This window comes from Nomascus leucogenys, chromosome 14 (genome assembly GCF_006542625.1).
Source record: "Nomascus leucogenys isolate Asia chromosome 14, Asia_NLE_v1, whole genome shotgun sequence".
In the NCBI taxonomy this organism is placed as follows: domain Eukaryota; kingdom Metazoa; phylum Chordata; class Mammalia; order Primates; family Hylobatidae; genus Nomascus; species Nomascus leucogenys.
This window is the reverse complement of record NC_044394.1, coordinates 12,211,342-12,236,894: the sequence shown is the minus strand read 5'-3', so window position 1 is coordinate 12,236,894 and position 25,553 is coordinate 12,211,342. Positions and strand designations below refer to the sequence as shown.

Genomic DNA, 25,553 nt, shown 5'->3' with positions numbered 1-25,553 from the left:
GTTTTTTCACAAATTGAAGTTTTGTGGCAATACTGTGTTGAGCAGATCTCTCTGCCATTTTTTTCCAGCAGCATGTGCTCACTTCCTGTCTCTGTCTCATTTTTATAATTCTTAGAGTACTTCAAATTTTTTCATTGTCATTATATCTGTTATGGTGATCTCTGATCAATGATCCTTTTTTTTTGTTTGAGACGGAGTTTCACTCTTGTTGCCCAGGCTGGAGGGCAGTGGCACGATCTCAGCTCACCGCAGCCTCAGCCTCCCAAGTAGCTGGGATTACAGGCTTGTGCCACCACGCCCGGCTCACTTTGTATTTTTAGTAGAGACGGAGTTTCTCCATATTGGTCAGGCTGGTCTCAAACTCCTGACCTCAGGTGATCCGCCCACCTCGGCCTCCCAAAGTGCTGGGATCACAGGCGTGAGCCACCACACCCACCCTGATCAGTGATCTTTGATGTTACTATTGTAATTGTTTTGGAACACCATTAACTGCGCCCAAGACAACAAGCTTCATCTGTAAATGTCGTGTGTGTTCTGACTGTTCCACCAAGCAGCCATTCCCATCTCTGTCCCTCTCCTCAGGCTTCCCTATTGCCTGAGACACAACAGTATTGAAATTAGGCCAATTAGTAATCCTCAAATGGCCTCTCTAAGTGTTGAAGTGAAAGGAAGAGTTGCATATCTCTCACTTTAAATCAAAAGCTAGAAATGATTAAGGTTAGTGAGGAAAGTATGTCAAAAGGCTGAATAGGCCAAAAGCTAGGCCTCTTGTTGTGAATGCAAAGGAAAAGTCCTAGAAAGAAATTAAAAATGCTATTCCAGTAAACACATGAATGATAAGAAAGCAAAGCAAAACAACCTTATTGCTTAGTTTCTCAGGGTTCAAAGCAAAATAAAATAGTAACCAAAAAATGGACTTATGCTAATATGGAGAATATTTTAGTGATGTGGATAGAAGAACAAACCAGCCACAGCATTCCTTTAAGCCAATTCCTAATCCAGAGCAAGGACCCAACTCTCTTCAGTTCTATGAAGGCTGAAAGAGGTGAAGAAGCTGCACAAGAAAAGTTTGAAGCTAGCAAAGGTTGATTCATGAGGTTTAAGAAAAAAAGCTAAGTGCAAGGTGAAGCAGCAAATGCTGAGATAGAAGCTACAGAAAGTAATCCCAGAAGATACAGCTAAGATCATTATTGAAGGTGGCTACACTAAACAGGTTTCAGTGTAGACTCAATAGCTTTATATTGGAAGAAGATGCATCCAGGACGTTCATAGCTAGAGGGGAGAAGTCAATGCCTGACTTCAAAGGGCAAGCTGATCTCTTGTTAAGGGTTAGTTCAGCTGATGACTTTAAGTTGCAGGCAGTGCTCATTTACCATTCTGAAAACCCTAGGGCCCTTAAGAATTATTCTAAATCTACTCTGCCTGTGCGCTATAAAGGGAACAACAAATCATGGATGATAGCACATGAATTTACAGTACAGTTTACTGAATATATTAAGTCCACTATTGAGACCTAGTGCTCAGAAAAAATATTTCAAAATATTACTGCTCATTGACAATGCACCCAGTAACCCAAGAATTCTGATGCAGATGTACAAGGAGATTAATGTTGTTTTCATGCCTGCTAATACAGCATCCATCCCACAGTCCATGGATCAAGGAGTAATTTCAATTTTTAAATTTTTGTATGTAAGAAATACTTTTTAGAAAGCAATAGTTGTCATTGATAGATAGTGATTCGTCTGATGGATCTGGGCAAAGTAAATTGAAAAACTTTGGAAAGGATTCACCATTCCAGATTTCATTAAGAACATTCATGATTCCTGGGAGGAGATCTGAAAAAGTGCTGTAATCCAAGCATTTTGGGAGGCTGAGGTGGAAGGATCTCCTGAGGCCAGGAGTTCAAGATCAGCTTGGGCAACATAGCAAAACCCTGTCTCTGTAAAAAATAGAAAAAATTAGCTAGGCATGGTGGCATGCACCTGTGGTCCCAGCTACCCGAAAGGCTGAGGTGGGAGGATCACTTGAGCCCAGGAAGTTGAGGCTGCAGTGAGCTATGATCATACGACTGTGCTCCAGCCTGGATGACTGAGACCCTGTCTCAAAAAAAAAAAAAAAAAAAAAAAATTACAGTTATGCCCTGAGCCAAATGTTGAGCTTTTCTGCCCACGAAGGGCAAAATTCTAGTACTGGCAGAGGTGCAACCCAAGGGGTGGCCAGAGTTCTCACCACCCTTGGCCATGGGGCAGGCTGGTCTAGACAGCAGGGGGATGTTTTCAGGGCTGAAGTTTCCCCCCTACCTAGTCCTGAACACATTACGAGTGCTGGAGCACCTGTGTTCCCATGAGGCCAGTCTGGGCCACGCATGACTTCAAAAGGCCCTCAAGGCTTGACTACGTGCGCCAGTTTCATTCTGAACATGCTGCTCTAAAACACATCCCTGCTGAGCCACAGGAGGATCAGATATTGTGAGCTTCTGGCCTGTTGATGCTCAAGAGCTGGGGCATGCAGGGAAGACTCCGAAACTTCTAACTCTTGCTAACCTTACATCTGGGATTCTTACGCCCTCAGCTGAAGAACTCAATGAATTTCAGCTTTGAAGAGGTTCTTCTAACACTTGGCCAATTTCAACCAGGCTTTGCTAAAGTCCTCTGAAATTGGGAGACTGAAAGCCAGTTACTTGGATCACAAGTTACCTGTGAAATCTGCAAGGACCTGCTGTCAGGGCTCATTAAACCCCGAAGTGTGGCACCTTGGCATGTGGACTACTCTGACCCAGAGGAGACTGGAAGGCCTCAGAAGTCAGGTCTTTGTCCTTCCCTCCTGGTTCCTGCCCTCTTTTCTCCCCCAAATTGAGTCCCAGAAACCAGAATTCCTTTTCCTCAAAGCAGGTCTTAGAAACTAGAATTCCTTTCTCTCAAACCCAGCCATAAAACCTAGCAAGGTCACTCTCTCCCTTGTCCCTGGAAGATCCTCATTCCCGGAAGATCCTCATTCCCGAGGGGGGTACCCAGGGGAAGGGGAATTGTAGAGAGAGGCTTTGCTGGGTTTCCCAACTCTGTCCATCACCGTTAGGCCAAATCCTTTGTGTCTAATCACATTTCTGCATGGCTGTTCATTCATCAAACCTACATACAAAAATAAATGTTTTTATGGCCAGGATAAAAAAATTAACAGGAGTTTGGAAGAAGTTGCTTCCAACCCTCATGGATGACTTCAGGGGTATAAGACTTTGGTGGAGGAACTAATTCCAGACGTGGTAGAAATTACAAGAGAAGTAGAATTAGAAAATGGAACCTGAAGATGTGACTGAGTTGCTGCAACCTCATGATAAAACTTGGGCGATGAGGAATTGCTTCTTGTGGATGAGCAAAGAGTGGTTTTTCTTGGAGTCTGTTCCTGTTGAAGATGCTGTGAACATGGTTGAAATGACAACAAAGGATTTAGAATATTGCATAAGCCGTTAATAAAGTAGTAGCAGGGTTGGCAAGGATTGACAACAGTTTGGAAAGAAATTCTACTGTGAGCAAAATGCTATAACAACATTGCATGCTACAGAGAAATCTTCCGTGAAAGGAAGAGTCAATCTATGTGGCAAACCTAATTGTCTTATTTTAAGAGACTGCCAGTTGGTCAGGCGCAGTAGATCATGCCTGTAATCCCAGCACTTTGGGAGACTGAGACAGGTGGATCACTTGAGCCCAGGAGTTTGAGAACAGCCTGGGCAACATGGCATAACTCCATCTCTACAAAAAATACAAAAATTAACTGGGCATGGTGGTGTGCACCTGTAGTCCCAGCTACTCGAGAGGCTTAGGCAGGAGGATTGCTTGAGCCCAAGAGTTCCAGGCTGCAGTGAGCTATGATCATGCCACTGCAACTCCAGCCTGGGTGACAGAGCAAGACCCCATCTCTTAAAAAAAAACAAAAACAAAAAACAACAAAAAAAAAACAACTCCCTGAAGACTTAGATTGTTATTAGCATTTTTAGCAATGAAGTATTTTTAAGTTAGGGTATGTGCTTTTTTTATGTAATGCTATTGCATACTTAATAGACTACAGTATAATGTAAAGACACTGAGAAACCAAAAAATTCACGCGACTCTCTTTATTGCAATACTCGCTTTATTGTGGTGGTCTGGAACAGAACCTGCAGTTATCTCCAAGGTATGCCTGTAATTCATTTCTTCATTTTACATATGAGGGGAATATATAAGTCACTTAATATAACCCCATATAGTTTACATGTTAGGAAACTCTACAATAATAATCTGTAGTAAAGTATGTTCTGTGGGAAATACAGGATTAAGCAAAATTAAACCACTTTCTTCTCAGGGCATCTTGGACTCCATTGTCTAGTTAATTCTTACTACGTGACTTATGTGGATTTCTCCACTGTTTACCTCACGTAACATGAAGATATGGGAGTAGAAGCTATTGAAATGGTATTATTTTCTATTCTATTTACAGGACTGGAAGCAACCCCAAAATTAGACGCAACAAAATCTGGGGAGGACAGAATGGTGGAATTCTAGTTTATAATTCTGGTAGGTTTAATCTGTCATCTTTTTCTCTGTGTTAATAAACTTTAGAAATACACCTTCTAGGCCAGGCACAGTGGCTCATGCCTGTAATCCCAGCACTTTGGGAGGCCGAGATGGGTGGATCACCCGAGATCAGGAGTTTAAGACCAGCCTGGCCAACATGGTGAAACCCTGTCTCTACTAAATATTACAAAAATTAGTTGGATGTGGTGGCACACGCCTGTATTCCCGGCTACTTGGGAGGCTGAGGCAGGAGAATCACTTGAACCCGGGAGGCGGAGGTTGCAGTGAGCTGAGATCGCACCACTGCACTCCAGCCTGGCAACAGAGCAAGACTGTCTCAAAAAAGAAAAAAAAAAAAAAAAAAAAAAAAAATTAAAAAGAAATATACCTTCTAGATAACCTACATTTTTGCATTTATAGGTCTAGGCTGTATAGAAGACAATGAAATATTTGACAATGCAATGGCTGGAGTCTGGATTAAGACAGATAGTAATCCTACACTAAGAAGAAATAAAATCCATGATGGAAGAGATGGTGGCATCTGTATATTTAATGGGGGTCGAGGTATTGTTGTTAATTTTGCATTAGTGAAAAATCCAGTTTTCCATTATTCTTCCATATCTTTAATGATCAATGACATTGCTAACTAAGTTATAAATGAGTGAATCTCAAGTCTTTTTCCTTATCAAGTTGAGCTGGTTTAGGAGATTAGTGCCTAGAGTTAAGAGACAAATGTTTACAATACTTTTCCTTTTGTAGCCACTTTGAGTCTGCAGTTGTCAGTAAGCCTTTTTAAGATAGAATTTGTTTACATTCTCTGGACCTTTTAAAATTCAGAATAGTAATATGATTATAATAAACTTCAAAGTCAAGTTATAGAAATAGGTGTGAGAAATTAATTGACCTGTAAATATTTGAAAATGTCTTTAGTAAACGGGTATTGCTTTTGTAACTGTTTTCAACTGTGTTTGTTGGAGAGTGGAATTAATGAAGCCAAAATGTGCCTGGTTTGGTATTCATAAAGGTCAACTCACTTTGCATTGAGGCAAAAGTTCCATAGTGCCTGCCCCTTACAGATGCATGTATACAGAGATTCACAGAGCTGCCAAATGCAAATCACTGTTCCTGAAATGTCAATAACCCAATATTTGTACTTATCTTACATAGAATAGCTAGTTATTACTCTAACATACCAAGATTTAATGAACAAAATTTAATACTACAGCCAAGCAGTGATGATTCCATTGACAGACTCTCCAGGAGCTTATAATCTAGTAATTCAGTAAAGTGACATATCTCAGATAGTTTTTACAAAATATAGTGAAGACACACAATACAGAATGGTTTATTTGCAAGGTGGTGAGAAATGGTTCATGCAAGTCAAATCACTTTTGAGCTGTGTTTTGAAAAATGAGTAGATATTTACTGGCAAATGGGTTTGGGAGAGGCAAACAGACCATTCCAGATGTTATTTCACTTTTATTCTTTAAATACTGATTTAACACCTCTGTACCAACCACTATGATACAGATGCTAGAGATACGCTAAATCAAAACAGCACTACATCCATAAAATGTGTAGTGTGATGGAGTGCGTCTAGAGGAAACTGAAAGGGAAGAGGTACAGAAAGTTGAGGCTATGGAAGGGGCAAGGCCCAAATCGTGAGGTTTTCTATATGCAATAAGGAGTTTGGACTCCATCTTAGCAATAGCACTTGAGGTTGTAGTGGAAATAATCAAGATTAGAGACAGGGACTTGGAATAACTCAGGCAATAAATAATGAGAGCCTAAACTAAAATGATAGCATAAGGGTGTGAAAAGGTTGGGGGTGGTGGGACATGTTAATGATACTTAAAAGGACAGAACCAGCTGGGCAGTGGCTCACACCTGTACTTCCAGCTGCTCCGGAGGCTAAGGCAGGAGTATCACTTGAGTCTGGAGTTAGAGACCAGCCTAGGCAATATAGCAAGACTGTATCTATAAAAAGGGTGGAACCAACAGGACTGGGTCATTGATTTAATATGGGGGTTGAAAGAAAAGTGAAATATGGATGATCAGGATTCTGATTTGGGTGACTACCTTTCACTGAGGTAAGTTATATAGGAAATGGTTTCTGGAAAACATTAGTAAGGTCAGTTTTTAAACATTGAATCCAAGGTTGTCTTCTGGAATATCCAAATTGGTTATGACCAGAATGTGATTAATTATACTAAGCTAAAGGAATAGATTTAAGAATTAGCAACAGTGGCCGGGTGCAGTGGCTCATGCCTGTAACCCCAGCACTTTGGGGAGGCCCAGGTGGGTGGATCATTTGAGGTCAGGAGTTTTGAAACCAGCCTGGCCAACATGGTGAAACCTAAAAATACAAAAAAAAAAAAAAAAAAATTAGCCAGGTGTGGTGGCAGGTGCTTGTAATCCCAGCTACTTGGGAGGCTGAAGCAGAATTGCTTGAACCCGGAGGCAGGGGTTGCAGTGAGCCAAGATCGCACCATTGCACTCCAGCCTGGGTGGCAGAGTGAGACTGTCTCAAAAATAAAAAAGCAACAGCGTGTATGTAATAGTTGCAAAATGTAAGATCACCCAAAGAGTATGCAGAGGGAAATGAGGGACAGAACCCAGAAATATTAATACCCAGAGAGTGAACAGAAGGAGGACCCCAAGAAGTCCCTGAGTCAGATTTTTCCCACTCATCCAGATGAAAGTTTAGGTCAATAATGTGAAATACCAGAGGGGTTAAATGTCTACAGAAATAAAACCATGTCTCACATTAAGACAAACAAGTAGGTTGGAGGGATATTTTGAAAGGCAAGGTGGTATCAAACTTTATTCTGAAAGTAGTTTGTTAGAGAAAGAGGCATGATAAGAGTTGCAGTGAACTGATTGGAAACTATGCAGCAGATGAAACTGGAATAAAGGAAACTCATCAGGAAATGATTATAGTAATAAAGGCCCAGAAATAAGGGCTTGCTTGCCTGAACTAAAAATAAGAGAATACAAAGGTTCTAGAAATATTTCAAAGGAATTAACTTTAATTCAGCAATACTCATTGAGAATCAACTATGAACCTGGCTCTGAAGATGAAGTGGTGAGTAAACTTAGACATGGTCCCTGCTGTCATGGAGATGGCAGAATATTGGTTAGAATGCTATTACCTGTCATTTTAGCAATTTTGTTAGATCCTTAATACCTCTGAATTACTAATAAACTTTGGTTTTGGCTGAAAAAATAGTCCTGGGAATTTTACCATGCAGTTAAATAAGAAACTAAAAGCAAACCTAAATACCACCAAAAAGGTTAGTAGAGTCTGTTATATGCATTAGCCTTAATCTAAGGAAATATTTTATTATAGGTCTCCTTGAAGAAAATGATATTTTCAGGAATGCTCAAGCAGGTGTTCTCATCAGCACTAATAGTCATCCAATCTTAAGGAAAAACAGAATATTTGATGGATTTGCTGCAGGTTTGTATTTTCTTTTCTTACCTGTGGCTTATATATAGTTCTGCAAAGTATTTGATGTGGAGTATATTCATTCTGTTTTGCTTATTAACTAAAATGTGCAAAGTGTGCTGAAGTGGCTGAATGCCTGTTTATTCATTCACTTACAAGAGCACCTAATCAAGTTCTGGATTCTTCTACTCTAAGCCAGACTTCTAAGAAATATTGCTCTTATTGCTTAGTCGTGATTATGAAACATTTATTGGGATAGAATAAATGCAGGCTTGTATTACCACTAGGAATACAGATAGATTGAATTCCTCAGATGAATTTACCAATTTAAATCTGCAACAGAAACACAGATGTTAGAATGGATGCAAATGAAATCCAAGTATCATGTATTTAAACTTTAAGACAGTTAGGTTGGTGAGAAAGTTAATTGCGGTTTTGACCATAATCATTGATAAGTGAATGTTACTGTTAGTGGTTGAAATAAGTATCTGCATTTTATTTAGTAGACATTAAGAGGGTTAATGTACTTTTATAAAAGAAGCAGTTTACATTTGCTTGCTAATTTCAGGTTTTTAAGAAGCAGTATAAAGTGATGTATCTACTTTGTAAATTTTACTTCAGGTATTGAAATTACAAATCACGCAACTGCAACACTAGAAGGCAATCAGATTTTTAACAACCGGTTTGGAGGCTTATTTTTAGCATCTGGTGTTAATGTGACAATGAAAGGTATGTTGGAATCTGTTATACCTATAAATATATGCAATATGCTATGAAAGATAATCAGATGCCGTTTTATAGCTTGATTCCTTATGTCACTCTCCAAGTTGGCAACAGTTTAAGATAGATTTTGAAAGAAACAAAGCTTTGGTTTTAAATGGTTGGAGTATCTTATACAAGGAAAATTCTATTCTTAGCTGATTTCTTACAATTACTTCATTGGTTAGCTTCATTTAAAGCTCTTAAAAATAGTGGCTCTTCTGTTAGAATAATCCTATAATCTTTAATTTTTAAAATATTAACAGTCCTCTGGATTTTTACTTATTCTTTTTTATTGCAGATAACAAAATAATGAACAATCAAGATGCCATAGAAAAGGCTGTTAGTAGAGGCCAATGTTTATATAAAATTTCAAGTTATACCAGCTATCCCATGCATGATTTCTACAGGTAACTTAGAAATATATTTGAGTTCTGAAAAGAGGAAGACTGATTTCCTTTTTAAATTAATGCCTAGCATTTTTGGCTACTTGCCAGTGTTGAGACTATAACTAACTGAAAAATTTTTAATCAATTTTATAACTGTGGGTAGTCGTGGTGGCTTATGCCTGTAATCCTAGCACTTTGAGAGGCTGAAGTGGGAGGATCATTTGAGCCCAGGAGTTCTAAACCAGCCTGGGCAACATAGGGAGACCCTGTCTCTACAAAACAAAACAAAGAGCATAACTATGGAAAAACCTAATACTACAGTAACTGACGTCATGTAACTCATGTTGTGTAATGTATTGTTTTCCTAGAAATTTCAAGGTAAAGATGTTGGGGTTAAGTGTTTGATATATCCCAATCACCGTGACAGTTTTGACTCTTCACTCCTCCCAATTGATTCAGCCCAGAAAGATTTGCGAGGCTTTTAAAGTGGAAAGAACTGCCTTTATACAACTTACAAATCATTCCTGTTCCCTCAGAAGACACAGACGACAGGAAAATCACTTACTCCATTAAAGTTCCTTTTCAGAATTAATCTGGGCTGGAGCCACAAAGCATTTTGTTTTGGTCCTCTTAAAGCCAAAGGTCATAGGGTAATATATAAACAGAATGGAATGTTTTGCATTAATGACATGTTTGAGAAAAGTAATTTAAGCTTTTGCTTTTTAGATGTCATACTTGTAACACCACAGATCGAAATGCCATATGTGTGAACTGCATTAAGAAGTGCCATCAGGGACATGATGTAGAGTTTATTAGACATGATAGGTATGTAGCACACTTGCTTGATATATTACCCAATTACTTTCCCCCTCACTTTTCTAATATTTGGGTTTCATTTTGCTTTAGGTTTTTCTGTGACTGTGGTGCTGGAACACTGTCTAATCCTTGTACATTAGCTGGTGAGCCTACACATGATACAGATACACTATATGACTCTGCTCCACCCATAGAATCTAATACATTGCAGCACAACTGAATTCCTTCCCTAAAGAAAAAGTCCTGCCATTGTAACATCATAACTTAAAACATTTTTTTGGAAGAAGATTTAAAATATTTGCCCATGCTACAGGAAGAGACTGTATTAAAATGGATACACAAGGTCAGTTGACACTATGAAGCTCAAGCTACCAAAAAGAAAGTGGCAATATATTGACTCAGGATCTCAAAGCTGGGTGTTTTAGCATTACTGTGTAAAGACTTGAAGGGACAGAAGTGAAGAAAATAAGCTGCAATTTTGTACAGATACCAACTTCTGAAAAGCTGGTGTTTTTACAACTAGCATTGAATGCAGTCCAATTTGCAGTAGTAATCTTCAATAGACAAGCAGCTTTGTTGCTGCTTTTATGGACATGGGTACCAATTGCTTTTGTAATATGGTAAAAATGTGAGCTAGCACTTCTGCGTTCCTTTTTTTTTTTTTTTTTTAACATGTATTCAGATTGAGAAATATGATTTTAATGCTTTAATCTCATGTAGTTTGTTTTTAATTTCAAGCAAAATCTTATTGTACTTGAATGTGCCCTGTTTTGTTAGCACACCTAGACTTGCTGTAACTGTACTCATGTCCCAGTATGTACGTTCTTTCTATGAAAGAGAAAACACTAATCTTAAATTATATCCAGCAATGTTTCTGGTATCCTTTAAGAAAAGTTAAGACTATTATTTCCTTCCCTTCCCTGTGCAGCATTCAAAATCACCCCTAGAAAAAGTGAGTGTTTTAATGAGACTTCCTAGGAAGGGATGCACTGTAAAACAAAAGTATTCTTGTAACTCAGTTTTGTGAAAGGTAAAAAACTACTATGTTTTAAAGTACACTTTAGAAAGTCTCTTCAAAACAGTCCTGTATTTGAACTCTGTTCATAGTTTTTTTTTGAACAGTTTAGACAAAACTGCTGGAAATTAAAACAATTTCCTGCATTAAGCTGAGACAAGTATATATACAGCCCTATACAGTTTCATAGCTTTTCCTCCCCCATTTATGTGTATTGGTGACAGTGGGTATAAAACAGCCTGAAAGTGTATGCATGTACCATAACATCTAGACTTAATATATTGTGGAGTATTCAATAACCATTATGTAGAAGGTAGATAAGAATTAAAAGGGTTTAATTTCCTAGAAAGAAAATGGAAAAATGGTCATTTTTAAAAAATAAAGTTTATTAGATCATAATGTTGTCTGAATTTACCACCTTTGTCAGAAGTCAACTCAAAGCTTCCAATGTAGTCTATAATTCCTTAATCAAAGTCAGCAATTTATGGACAGCTTCAGCATCTACAGTTGACCTTTCACTAGCCAGGCAAACTTCCCTTAAAATTTAAAAAAAAAAAAAAAAAGTTTTTTGTTTTTTCATAGTATATCAATCATCCCTTCCCCTTTTACTGTTTTTTTTGAAACTTAAGGTCAGTTATAATTCCATTATAGTTACCGAAATAATCGTAGTGACTGATTCATCTTCTCAAATTCTCTTGCTTTTCTATGTCCCTTTTGAATAACTTCCTCTGGGAGATTAGCAAGCCTTGCTGCATTAAAGCCATAGCTTTTAGGACAAGCTCCCTTAATGAATTTATAGAGGAAGGTAATAGTCTCCTGGCTGGGGTCTTCACATTCATTTTCTACCATGCATGCCTTAAGAAAGAAAAATATTAGCAATACATGTGCTAGCAACAGAAGTGCCCTCTCAAAAAACCAAATTTGTGGAAAAAAAAACTTGCACATACCATATGTCCTAGGCGCACAGCAACATTTTGAGAATAATCTTCTACTAATGAATGGTAGTGAGTTGAAAATAATGTACGACATTTTATAGTCTCAGCAAGTTCTTTAACAACTGCATTTGCTATTGCTGTCCCATCAAATGTCGCAGTACCTCTTCCTGTTAAAGTAAAAGATGCATAAGGATGTAACTCAAAGGAATTAAAATAAAAATGCTAGGACAGAAAAATAGCATTGGTTAGTACATCCACATCTAAAAGCATTCTATAAATAGGCCTTGTTTAGCTAAACGAGCCTGCTTAGCAGCACATGGGGAGTGAGGTTTCTTTTAAATACAGTATCGCTCAAGGTCATAAACTTCCTGAGTTGTCCTATTAGTGTTCTCATCCCCATATTATAACAAATGTTTTATTATAACTAAACAGTGTAAGACCTAGTAATTAATGGGTAATCAAAAACCTTTCACAATATCACCTTTTATCTCCAACTATGGGTCTGTGCCACAATGGTGAGTGCATGCTCTAAAGACCTTCATATTGTTTAGATGTACTTCAGATAATCTAGAAAAATAGTTCTGTGTACAAATGTTTTTAAGATAGCCTTCAAATGAGAAGTTTAATGTCTTACCTAATTCATCCACAAGCACCAGAGAATGTGCTGTTGCATGCATGAGTATGCTGGCAGTTTCACTTAATTCAACAAAAAATGTACTTTCACCTAAAAAAAAAAAAAAAATCACAAATGAATACTCATTTTGCAAGTCATATTACATAAATTCATCTTCTAGGTTATATAGCTATCATGAGCTACACATATTGGCATAAAAGATTAAATCTCATTAAGAGACTATGCAATTATTGGCCGGGCACGGTGGCTCACACCTGTAATCCCAGCACTTTGGGAGGCCGAGGCAAGCAGATCACCTGAGGTCAGGAGTTCGAGACCAGCCTATCATGGTGAAACCCCACTTTTTCTAAAAATACAAAAAATTAGCTGGGCTTGATGGCATGCGCCTATAATCCCAGCTGCTGGAGGGGCTGAGGCAGAAGAATCACTTGAACCTGGAAGCAGAGGTTGCAGTGAGCCAAGATTGTACCATTGCACTCCAGCTTGGGCAACAAGAGGGAAACTCCATCTCAAAAAAAAAAAAAGACTATGCAATTCTTAGAAAGTGATGTTTTTAAAGTAACACCAGAAAAATCAAATACTAGATTTAAAAGGCTCATATACAAGCAGCAAATATCTTTTATCACATCTAAATGAATGAATGAGAACTTAAGTGGGAAACAAAAAACTCACCTGACATTATTCTGTCTGAGGCACCAAGTCTAGTAAACACTCTATCAATTGGTGTGAGCCTGCACACTTCAGCAGGGACGTAACAACCCATCTGGGCCATTACAGCTAATAAGCCAGCCTGTGAATGAGGGAGGAAAAGGTTTTTTATGACTGGTAGTAACAGTTTCATAAACTTTTGTCTTTCTTATGAACCCTTATGTAAGAGCTAGGCACTCTAAAAAAAACTTTCACAATCCCGTGCAGGTTGGTTCTGTTCTGAAATCCATTTGCTAAAATGGAGAAAGTTGAGGCTAAGAGAGACAAGAGGCATAGGGCCTCACTGGCCTTTAAAACATCAGAGCCTGCTTACCAACCCACTACCCTAGTGATTCTCAATGCTAGCCAGAATAGAATCACCTAGGAGCTTTTTAAAACTACTGAGATGCCTAGAATCAATTCCAATCAAGTGAATCCATTTCAGGATGGAATCTCTGCACTTTTTTTTTTTTTTACACGTTGTCACATTCTTTCAGGTGATTCTGATTTAACGAAAAAGTTTGGAAATCACTATACACACTATACTGCCTCTCTCTAGCAAACTAGGTGAACAAAAGTATACTATAATGCAGGAGAGCAGCGGGGACCAGCCAACTACTACTATTTCTTACAACCTTTTAAAAATACAAAAAACTTTACAAGTTCTGTGGCTGGTCAACTCCTGGTTATAAAGAGAAGATAAATACAGTGCCATAAAAATTTTTTTAAAAAATCAGCTAGGCACGATGGTGCACATCCGTACTCCCAGCTACTTGGGAGGCTGAGGCAGGAGGATGGGTTGAACCTGGGAGTTCGAGGCTGCAGTGAGCTGTGATGGTGCCACTGCACTTCAACCTTGGCAACAACAAAAAAAGGGCCAGCATGTCATCCCTAAAGAACAGTTTTCAACAGTTGCTAGAGGTCATGAACTATATTTGTTTTCTTACCTCATTTGTGTTTCTGCAAATGAGTACAATTAATTTAAGGATAAACCTGTAACATTTTCATCTTTTCATACAGCCTTTGTATTTTTGTTCATTATGAATATACCTACCCTCTGAGGAAATGAATTCAAGTCAAAGAGCCTCATGACCTGAATGACTGACCTCCTTCCCCTTTTTAACATATATTCCCCTTAACATTAAGCAGCAATGTTTCAGGTAAATATAATTCTCAATTTTATAACACAGGGAGTATTTCCCTTTGCTTCCTATTAAGTCACTGGCTGAATTTTATGTAACTGTGTTTGGAAAATGATCACCTAAGTGTGTTATTCCTAAGTCACAAATGACTTTAAGAATCAGTTACCTACCTGTCTCATAAGCGTAGACTTGCCCCCCATATTTGGTCCAGTAACAAGCACACAATAGGCTTTGCCATTTTCCTGCTCCTCTTCCTCACAGCCTATTAGAATGTCATTAGGAATAAAATCATCTCCAAAAAAAGTCTTGGTAATGCAAGGATGGCGTGATCCTTTAAGCTCTAAGAAGGGGGGGGTATCTTCTGGCAACAGAATTACTGGGCGACACATAGGACCATCACCCCCTCGACTATAGTTAGCCAGGCACAGTAAGACATCTGTTAAAAGAGAGGGTAAAAGTGAGGCTTCATCGTTTGGGGGTTTTATCAGCCTAAGTGTTTTACAGGTCTTCGTTATAACACATTTCATTATAAGAGAGATAACTTTCAATTACAGTCCAAAGATCTCCCCCCTCAAAATACTTATCCTCTAACATGTGGACCAGAGAAGTGCCAAGGGAAAGCTGAAAGATAGAGCAAAGGCCAGGCACAGTGGCTCACGCCTTTATCCCACCACTTCGGGAGGCCAAGACGGGCAGATCACGAGGTCAGCAGTTCGAGACCAGCCTGACCAACATGGTGAAACCTCATCTCTACTAAAAATACAAAAACTAGCGGTGCCTAATACACGTGGCATACGCCTGTAATCCCAGCTACTTGGGAGGCTGAGGCAGGAGAATCACTTGAACCTGGGAGGCAGAGGTTGCAGTGAGCCAAGATTGCGCCAATGCACTCCAGCCTGGGCGACAGAGATTGTCTCAAAAAAACAAAACAAAACAAAAACAGCAGAGACATGCTACACTTAAGCCTCTTAGCAAAATGTGCCAAAGTTGGCACACTGATATTAAAACAATCTCTGAAGACTGGTTTTTGAACACCTGTGCTGAGGAAGGATTTTAAATTACCCAGTAACCAAATGCAACACACTAAAAGGAAGTATATTATTCTGTTCCATTAGATACTTGTGTTCAGATCAAAATAGTTCTGTGTTACTGTGTTACAAATTCAAGTAAACTACAGTTATTTAAAAAAAAAAAAACAGGGCTGGGCACAGTGGCTCATGCATGTAATCCCAGCTCTTTCGGAGATCAAGGCGGGCGGATCGCTTTGATGACAGGAATTCAAGAACAGCCTGACCAACATGGTAAAAACCCTGTCTCTACCAAAAATACAAAAATTAGCCAGGTGTGATGGTGACCACCTGTATTCCCAGCTATTCGGCAGGCTGAGGCAAAAGAACTGCTTGAACCCAGCAGTTCGAGGCTGCAATGAGCTAGTCATCCCATTGTACTCCAGTCTGAGAACAGCAAGACCCCGTCTCTAAAAAATTAAAAAAACATATACAACATAAACCTAAACTATAAAACAGCAATGGTTCCAGGTAATGTAGGCCATGACATTTAAAGAACAAAATTGCTTATGAAGTTGAGATGGTTGTGAAATTGTAAATTCCTAACTCAGGGCTTTGAAAAATCAATTGCAGGAAAGAGTCTGACAATTTGGCTACAGAAAAAAGGAATGATTGACCTTTTAAAATTGTATGCAGATGGATTCACTGAAATGCAAAGGTTGTAATAAAACGAAATTTTAAAATGATGGATCAACAGATAGTGTAACAAAGCACCTTGAAACAGTATTCACCAAATAATAAAAAGCTCAACTTTTTATTGATAAATAAAATCTGATCTAAAATAAAGCCTGTCTCATGAAGTATAACACATTTAAAAATCTTTTGGGCCGGGAGTAATGGCTCATGCCTGTAATCGCAGCACTTTTGAGAGACTGGAGGATCACTTGAGGCCAGGAGTTCAAGACCAGCCTGGGCAACATAGGGAAGCTTCAACTCCCTTCCCCCTTCCCCCACCAAAAAAATAAAGCGGGGCACGCCAGTGCTTACCTGTAAATCCTCGCTACCTAAGAGGCTGACACGAGAGGTCTGTCCTGGGTAACAGAGCAAGACACTGTCTAAAAAACCTTTTGTTCGATTATTAAAGACTGAAGAAAGGGCCAGGCGCAATGGGTCATGCCTGTAACCTCAGCACTTTGGGAAGCCGAGACAGGAGGATCACTTGAGCCCAGGAGTTCAAGACCAGTCCAGTCCTGGCAACACAGTGAGACCCCATCTCTCTACAAACATTTAAATATTAGCCATGCATGGTGGTGCATATCCGTAGTCTCAGCTACTTGGGAGGCTGAGGTGAAAAGATCACTTAAGCCTGGGAGGTCGAGGCTGCAGTAGCCGTGGTTGTGTCACCATATTCTAGCCTGGGCAACAGGGCAAGACCATGTCTCAAAAAAAAAAAAAAAAAAAAAAAAAAAAACTGAAGAAAGGCTAAAGGGCTACTAAGATAACAGCGAATTTCAAGTAACTTAAATTGCTGTGGGCAGCCTAGTCAGGATGCAAATATGTATATATACCTTATTACTTATGTTTAGGGATAATATACAGCTGGCACAGAGCACTACTTATCAAAGCCTGAGGAACAAGCTTGTTCAAAGTCTTACCCAACACTGCGATACACTCTACAGCAGACTGCCAGTCCTTGTAATTTTTATCAAAGTTATAGAACAGTCGCCGCATGCAGTCCTTCAATGATACATCTCTCCGTTCTTCAGCATTTATGAGATTAGCCAACTTCTTCTCAATAGTTTTGGTCCAGTATCGTTTACAGCCCTTCTTGGTAGATTTCAATTCGTATTCTTCTGGCAAATTGCGAGTGGTGAAATTCTCAGGAATTTCCAACTGGTAACGGTTCCTACCAATCCCCCAATAGACTATGGTCCTGCAGCCAATTCTGTTGCGCTGTTTCTCTAGGTATTCCAGGAGGCTCTGTTCATTTTCTCTTATATCAGCAAGAGCTTGGTCATAATCAGAATCAAAGCCTGCTTTGGGAGTAATAAGTCCAGTCTTTCGAGCCTTTTCATGGTCAAAGGCTGTATCCCATCGGTTCAATTCTACAGTCAAATCAGGAAAACGACCTTCAGGATTTTTTGTCTGCAGAGAGATGACCTGCTTAAGGATTTTAGACTTAAAACCATCAACGACTTCTTCCATGATCCCTATAACTTTACACATTACTTTGAATCCTTCCAGAGCAGAAAGAAAATCAATAATCTTCTTTTTGCTGTATGTAGTTTCTTCATACATTATAGCCCTGCTATCTGGGTGGTTCTGACTCTTCAGGGGAGACCCAACATTATGAATTTTACTGAGTAGTCTCTCAATATCTGGAAGCTTCTTTAGAAGCTCTACAACTTCAGAGATTTTGTCAGGCACAACCATGAGGTCTTCTATGGCATCTAGACGATCATTAATAGCATAAGGGTTACAGAGTGGGGCACAAAGCCATTGCTTTAGGAGTCGCTTACCAAAAGGAGTGTGGCAAGTATCAACCCTCTCTAGTAGGGTTCCTTCAGTAGAACCATTTGTTCCATTCAGAAAAATCTCCAAGTTGTTTAATGTCACTGCATCTAGCACCATTCGTTGATAGGCTTTGGTGAAGATAGCACCAGATCTTGTAGTGCTGACTGTGTCAGAATCCAAGGGAATATATTCTTCAAAATTAGCCATTGATAAAAGCTCCTGATCAATAAGGCATTTTTTGAGGTAGAAGACACAACCACCTAGAGCAGAGAGGGCCAATTCACTTTTCTCTCCTGGTGTCAACCCAATGGAATCAGACTCTGAAGTCATACCTTTAAGCACCTGGGGTAACATCACCCCAATGTCATCGGTTAGCTTTTCCCTAAAATATCCTTCCTCAAGGAGAGTTCTCAAAGTTTTGGATGCATCCCAAAACTGGGAGCCGGGTATCAGACCTTCCTGAAGAGAAGAGGACAATGAACTCTTTAGAATTGTTTTAGTTTCCTTTGAGAGATTTCCTTTTTCAAATAAGACCTGTACTGGGGGATAGTGTGCCACTAGAGTCCTAAATCTCGAACAATGGCGATCATCTGAAAACTGACCTATGAAAAACTTTCCCAGTGAAGTATCAACAAAGCACACACCATATGCACGAGTATGGCCAGAAGAATCTTCCTCTTTTTCTTTGAGGCTAAGAAGATACTTACTGTAGTTCTCAGAGGGATCACCTTCCAGCACACTGTAAGTCTGTGTACCCTTGGTAATGATCCTACAGATCTCCCTCCTCACCACTCTATCATACTTGGATATATGTGCCATCTTTCGACATCGTGCCTCCATCATTTCCGGAGTCTCAGTCTGTTCCACTCGTGCTACTTTATAGCCCTTCTGCACCAGGGAATCTGAATAACGGCCAAATGCAATTTCAGGAAAGCCAGAATGGGCCCAGTTGCCTTTCATGAATACCAGCCCCAATTCACTGACTCCAATAAGAGCATCCATGTGGTACAGCTCATAAAATTTCCCCACCTTGTAACAGATGACAAGATCAAAGTTCTGAGACTTAATCTGCCACCACTTCCTCATCCCAGGAGTACAAGAATTGAGGAAATCCTCAGGCACATAGAGTGTAGATGCATCAAAATCAGGGTGATCAGGCCTCCTCCTGTGCTCATCTCTTCTCTTTTCCTCCTTAAGCCATTCTAAACTTTCATGATACCAAACAGTAGGGCGACTACTGTCATCACCACCTCCACTAATGTGGGCTTGAGATTCAGAATTTTGAGGGGCAGAGAAAACTCTCAAAGTATTCTTGGTTTCTGATGAAATGCTAGTTGCTCGTTTGGTGGCTGAGGGCGTTTCCTTCCTAGAGCTTTTCCTTTTAAGAGAGCCATTTCCAGTTACCATTCTCTTCCGCTTTCGAGCCACTTTGACAGGGCTGTTCAGGCCTTCACTCTCACTATCCCCCACTCCACTGCTTATTTCATCACTGCTTCCTTCCTCCTTAGTGTCTGGCTTAAATTCCACATCAGAGCCACCAATGTCACTCTCAGAGTCTGATATGACCCTTCGTTTTTTTATTTGGCGGCTACTTCGCCTAGATCCTTGTGTCTTAGGCTGTACTTCCTCTTCACTCTCAATTTCATTATCTTCTTCAGTCTTATCTGTTACGTAAGTTGTGCCTACCTGCCAGGCAAGGAAAGAGTATTTAAAAACAAATCAAAATTTGGAAAACCATAATATAGACAGTTCGACTTAGGATTTTTTGACTTTATAATGGTACCCGTGCAGCTACTGTTTTTCATTTTTAGTACAGTATTCGATAAATTACATGAGATAGGCAATTCCTTATTATAAAATAGGCTTTGTGTTAGATGATCTTGCCCAACTTTAGGCTAACATTTAAGTGTTCTGAGCACGTCTGAGATGTTAGGCTAAGCCCAAGCTACAATATTCGGTGGGGTAGGTGTATTAAACACATTTTTAGTTTATGTAACCCCATCATAAGTTGTGGAGCCATCTGTACTACTGTAAATTCTCTTAATATGCTGCAACTTCATATGCCAAAAAAAGAACCCACCCCTAGAAATTGAAACTTCTCAATGAACATCAACTTCAGTTTCACCAGACATTAAAACAATTGTCATTTTCCATGACAATAGTTCTCCTGCAAACATGGTGGAAAAAAACTCTCTGGACTTGCTGTAAGTGTGGCAGACACCAACCCCACAAAGTGACATAATACAAGAAGGGAAAGGATTCTCTGCCCAGGGAAAGCAGCATTATGAAGGAAGCAGAGTGCGTATGGGGGGTAAGTTGACTCTCTGGCTAAAAGACTAAAACTAAAAAAAAGATTGTGCTGAGGCTTGAGTTTGAGCTCAAGTGCAAAATCAAGGGAATGCTAGCTATTAAGACATGCAAGCATTTTGAACTGGGAGGAGGTAAGAAGAGACAGGCAAAGTGATCCAGTTCTAAGCCTCATCTTTTGTTTTACTATGAAGACAATTTTTGTGTTCAAAAACACAAAGTGCTGCACCGGGCACAGTAGCAGGTGCCTGTGGAGAGAATCGCTGAGCCCAGGAGTTCAAGGCCAGCTTGGCAACATAGCGAGACCCCATCTCTAACTACAGGATTAAGTGATTGCTGCCATGGGAGTTCTATTTAATGACAAAGCTGTTGGCGTGACCATATATCATAACTACCAGGAGGCAATGTGCTCATTAATAGCATAAGAAACCAATAAGCAACTTATACTGGTTCTAGTGTTTCCTCTTCCACAATTGGCTGTCTCATCTCAGGCCTAGCACATTCACGTATCATGGATCTCCCGGATCATTTGTTAAACCAGTATTAGGCTAAATGATCTCTGTAGCTGCCATCCAGTTCTAGACCTCTGATAACGTTATGATCCTTAGTTTCAACCTTAAAATTAAAATACCCACTTTATTAACTTGCTCATTCCCTATCTCATCTATTGAAAAAGGAACAAAACATGAAACTGAGCTTAGTTACAGATGAATGTCTTTTAGGATGCAGCTCATTAATTTGATAGATCAGAGAATAATGACCTTTCAGCTTCCCTGGGCCACACTGGAAGAACTGTCTTAGGCCACACATAAAATACACTAATGCTAGTGATAGCTGATGAGCTAAACAACAACAACAACAAAAAAAAAACACAAAATGTTTTAAGAAAGTTTATGAATTTGTGTTGGGCTGATTTAAACGCCATCCTGGGCCACAGACTGGACAAGCTTGTTCTAAATTAATCAATTTTTTTCACTTCCCTAGCCTTTTCTTTTTTTTTGGTGACAGTCTTCTTGCTCTGTCACCCTGGCTGGAATGCAGTGGTGCGATCTTGGCTCACTACACCCTCTGCCTCCCAAGTTCGAGCAATTTTCATGCCTCAGCCTCCCAAGTAGTTGAGACTACAGGTGTGTGCCACCACGCCCAGCTAATTTTTGTATTTTTTATAGAAACAGGGTTTCACTGTGTTGGCCAGGCTGGTCTTGAACTCCTGTCCTCAAGACATCCACCTGCCTCAGCTTCCTAAAGTGCTGGGATTACAGGCATTAACCACCACACCTGTCCCCTGACAAGTTTTAATTCACTTTATCCATGACCATTAACATTTGAGCCAAGGTTGTATTTCAAGGTTTATTTAACATCTATTCTTATCAATGCAAAATACAACAAAAAAAGTTTTAGAATTAAAAGCATAAAGCTGGGGCTGGGCGCTGTGGCTCACGCCTGTAATCCCAACACTTTGGGAGGCCAAGGCGGGCAGATCCCTTGAACTCAGGAGTTTGAGACCAGCCTGGGCAACATAGCAAGACCCCATCTCAGTTTTTTTATAAAAAACATAAAACTGGATAATTAATTTCTAGGGCCTGACTATACCCTCATATATATATTACTCCATCTTTACTGTCCCTAGCTCTCTACTTCTTACCAAAATGGTACTACCTCTTGCCTACCCTGCCAGTAGGCTTGAAAACGTAAGAAAAACGATGCTAGCTGTTGAGATTCTAAGTAACCTAACTTATCCTACAGTCCAGGGAAGTACAGAAGTATGCATGTATGTATAATAAAACAATACATATACACACACATATATAAAACAAGGTATCTTGTTCATACACCCTCCCCCTTTCTTCCCCCATCACCCTAACATAAATAACAACTGAATGCTTGCAGTGTCCCACCTCCATCTCTTCTTCCTCTTCTGGCTCTGAGGGCTCATCACAAACTGCCAATTCAAGCCTCTTAATCTTGTCTTTATTTAAGGCTTCATCTGCACGTTGCATTGCTCTCAGTATTTCAGGCTTTGCACTGTAAAAATGACCTCCCTTCTGGGCTTCCTTTGATTTTGAACCTAGAAAGAAATGTATTTATAAATAATAAGGGCTGGGTGCAGAGGCTCACGCCTGTAATCCCAGCAGTTCAAGACCAGCCTGGGCAACACAGCAAACCCCATCTCTATCTTAAAATGTATACATGCTAGGTGCGGTGGCTCACGCCTGTAATCCCAGCATTTTGGGAGCCTTAGGTGGGCAGACTACTTGAGGTCAGGAATTCGAGACCAGCCTGGGCAATGTGGTGAAACCCCATCTCTACCAAAAAAAATACGAAAATTAGCCAAGGGTGGTGGTGTGCACCTGTAGTCCCAGCTACTTGGGAGGCTGAGGTGGGAAGGCCACTTAAACCTGGGAGGCAGAGGTTGCAGTGAGCCGAGATTGCACCACTGCACTCCAGCCTGGGCGACAGTGCAAGACCCTGTCTTGATGGGAGAAAAAAAAAAAAATTATGTGTATATATATATGTATATACACACACACACGTAAAATAACTTGTTGGCTGGACACTTGACTCAACCTACAACATCTGCCCTAATGAACAAGAATGACAAGTATAATTTGTAATGCCCCATTACTTTTTATTGATATAGACAGATCAATAAAGCACAAAAGGAATAAATATTCAGGGAAAAACTACCGGTGAAACTAAAATCGCCAATTTTACCTCCTTGAAGGTGCTCTATGGGGTCACCCAGGACTACTTAGTCTGTCTTCTAATGACCTGGGGCTACAGCCCTGAACAGGTAGGACCTACCTCTTCAAGTGAGGCAGAAGATTTAAAAGGGGTTTGAGAACCTTTCTTAAAAACTTACTAGCTGGGCACAATGGCTCGCACCTGTAATCCCAGCACTCTGGGAGGCCAAGGTGGGCAGATCACGAGGTCAGGAATTCAAGACCAACCTGACCAATATGGTGAAACCCCATCTGTACTAAAAATACAAAAATTAGCTGGGTGTGGTGGCACATGCCTGTAGTACTAGCTACTCGGGAGGCTGAGGCAGGAGAATCACTTGAACCCGGGAGGCGGAGGTTGCAGTGAGCCAAGATCGCACCACTGCACTCCAGCCTGGGCGACAGAGCAAGACTTCATCTCAAACAAACAAACAAACAAACAAACACTTCAGGAAGACAAAGACTACACTGTCAGTTACATGAAGCTATGATATTAAATATGAGTTTGTCCCAAAGACAACCAGATCAGATATATCTAAATACATAAAAGAATAACCAACCGATGTGCTACTTTAAGGGGCCTTCACATTTTGAAAGGGTAGCCCAGTTCAGACTCAACGGGTTAAAATTTATTTCTCACATCAGTTCGTTCCACCAAAATACAACTTTAGGGCTGGGCGTGGTGGCTCACACCTGTAATCCCAGCACTCTGGGAGGCCAAGGCGGGTGGATCACTTCAGGTCAGGAGTTTAAAGACCAGCCTGGCCAACATGGTGACATCCATCTCTCCTAAAAATACAAAAATTAGCCAGGCGTGGTGGTGCACACCTGTAGTCTCACCTACTACGGAGACTGAGGCGGGAGGATCACTTGAACCCCAGAGACAGAGGTTGCAGTGAGCCAAGACTGCACCATTGCACTCCAGCCTGGGTGACAAAGTGGGTCTCCATCTCAAAAAAAAAAGAAACTGACTCCCGGGTTCAAGCAATTCTGCCTCAGCCACCTGAGTAGCTGAGATTACAGGCATGTGCCACCATGCCTGGCTAATTTTTGTATTTTTAGTAGAGACAGGGTTTCACCATGTTGGCCAGGCTAGTCTCCAACTCCTGACCTCAGGTGATCCGCCTACCTCAGTCTCCCAAAGTGCTGGGATTACAGGTGTAAGCCACCACGCCTGGCCTTATCGATCTTTTTAAAAGTCATTCTGGGCCAGCCCAGTGGCTCACACCTAATCCCAGCACTTTGGGAGGCCAAGGTGGACAGATCACTTAAGGTCAGGAGTTCGAGACCAGCCTGGCCAACATGGTGAAACCCCAACTCTACTAAAAAACACAAAAATTAGCTGGGCCTGGTGGTGGGCGCCTATAATCACAGCTACTCGGGAGGCAGAGGCAGAGGCAGAGGCAGAGGCAGGAGAATCGCTTGAACCCAGGAGGCAGAGGTGAGCTGAGATTGTGCCATTCCACTCCAGCCTGGGTGATAAAGCAGGACTCCGTTGCAAAAAAAAAAAAAAAAAAAAGTAATTCTGCCAAACTTTTTTAAATCTCAAAATTGGTCCTAAAAGAGACTTCATATATCATCTGGTTCAATGAGAGATCATTTTATTTATTTATTATTTTATTTATTTATTTTTGAGATGAAGTCTCACTCTGTTCCCCAGGCTGGAGTGCAGTGGCGTGATCTCAGCTCACTGCAACCTCCGCCTACCAGGTTTAAGCAATTCTCTGCCTCAGCTTCACGAGTAGCTGGGATTACAGCTTATTTTTGTATTTTAGTAGAGACAGCCTTTCACCATCTTGGTTAGGATGGTCTTGAATGCCTGATCTCGTGATCCACCTGCCTGGGCCTCCCAAAGTGTTGGGATTACAGGCGTGAGCCACTGCACCCAGCCTTTTTTTTTTTTTTTTTTTGAGACAGTCTCTCTCTGTTGCCCAGTTTGGAGTGCAGTGGCATGATCTCGACTCACTGCAACCTCCACCTCCCAGGTTCATGCAATTCTCTTGCCTCAGCCTCCCGAGTAGCTGGGATTACAGGCATGTGCCACCACGCCCAGCTAATTTTTGTATTTTTAGTAGAGACGGGGTTTCACCATGTTTGCCAGGCTAGTCTCGAACTCCTGACCTCAGGTGATCCACCTGCCTTGGCCTTCCAAAGTGCTGGGATTACAGGCGTGAGCCACCATGCCCGGCCCCAGTGCAACCCCAATGAGATTCATTTTAAATATAAGTAAACAGTATCAGAAAATAAGTTACTTTAGCCAGATCACCCAACTACTTGGGAGTCTGATGCAGAAGGATCACTGGAGGCCAAGAATTCAAGGCCACCCTGGGGGCAACATAGCAAGACCTTCATCTCTTTTAAAAAAAACAGAACAAAACTATTTAACAATTAGCCAGGTGTGGTGGCAGGCACCTCTAGTCCCAGTTACTGAGGAGGCTAAAGCCGGGGGAATCACTTGAACCCAGGAGTTCAAGGCTCCAGTGAGCTATGATTCCAACACTATACTCCAGGCTGGGTGACAGAGTGAGACCCCCATCTCTTGAAAACAGAACAAAAAAGTTGGCTGAGCCCAGGGGCATGGTGGCTTATGCCTGTAGTCTCAGCACTTTGGGAGGCTGAGGTGGGCAGAC

At 40.6% G+C, this 25,553-nt stretch overlaps 2 protein-coding genes across 2 annotated transcripts in view; one reads left to right on the top strand and one right to left on the bottom strand.

The window, feature by feature from the left end:
• The window catches only part of FBXO11 (F-box protein 11), a 100,708-nt gene extending 89,335 nt beyond the window's left edge, over nt 1–11,373 (top strand). Inside the window, exons 17-23 of the mRNA XM_003262359.3 lie at nt 4,471–4,547; nt 4,968–5,111; nt 7,897–8,007; nt 8,617–8,724; nt 9,056–9,164; nt 9,870–9,968; nt 10,050–11,373. Coding sequence (XP_003262407.1) covers nt 4,471–4,547; nt 4,968–5,111; nt 7,897–8,007; nt 8,617–8,724; nt 9,056–9,164; nt 9,870–9,968; nt 10,050–10,179 — 778 coding nt within the window. The 3' untranslated portion in view covers nt 10,180–11,373. The remainder of the gene's footprint in view (nt 1–4,470; nt 4,548–4,967; nt 5,112–7,896; nt 8,008–8,616; nt 8,725–9,055; nt 9,165–9,869; nt 9,969–10,049) is intronic.
• The window catches only part of MSH6 (mutS homolog 6), a 26,838-nt gene continuing 12,624 nt past the window's right edge, over nt 11,340–25,553 (bottom strand). Inside the window, exons 3-10 of the mRNA XM_030828337.1 lie at nt 22,099–22,268; nt 17,035–19,579; nt 14,543–14,808; nt 13,216–13,333; nt 12,544–12,633; nt 11,922–12,076; nt 11,630–11,829; nt 11,340–11,510 (exon numbers count right to left, since the gene is read on the bottom strand). Coding sequence (XP_030684197.1) covers nt 11,429–11,510; nt 11,630–11,829; nt 11,922–12,076; nt 12,544–12,633; nt 13,216–13,333; nt 14,543–14,808; nt 17,035–19,579; nt 22,099–22,268 — 3,626 coding nt within the window. The 3' untranslated portion in view covers nt 11,340–11,428. The remainder of the gene's footprint in view (nt 11,511–11,629; nt 11,830–11,921; nt 12,077–12,543; nt 12,634–13,215; nt 13,334–14,542; nt 14,809–17,034; nt 19,580–22,098; nt 22,269–25,553) is intronic.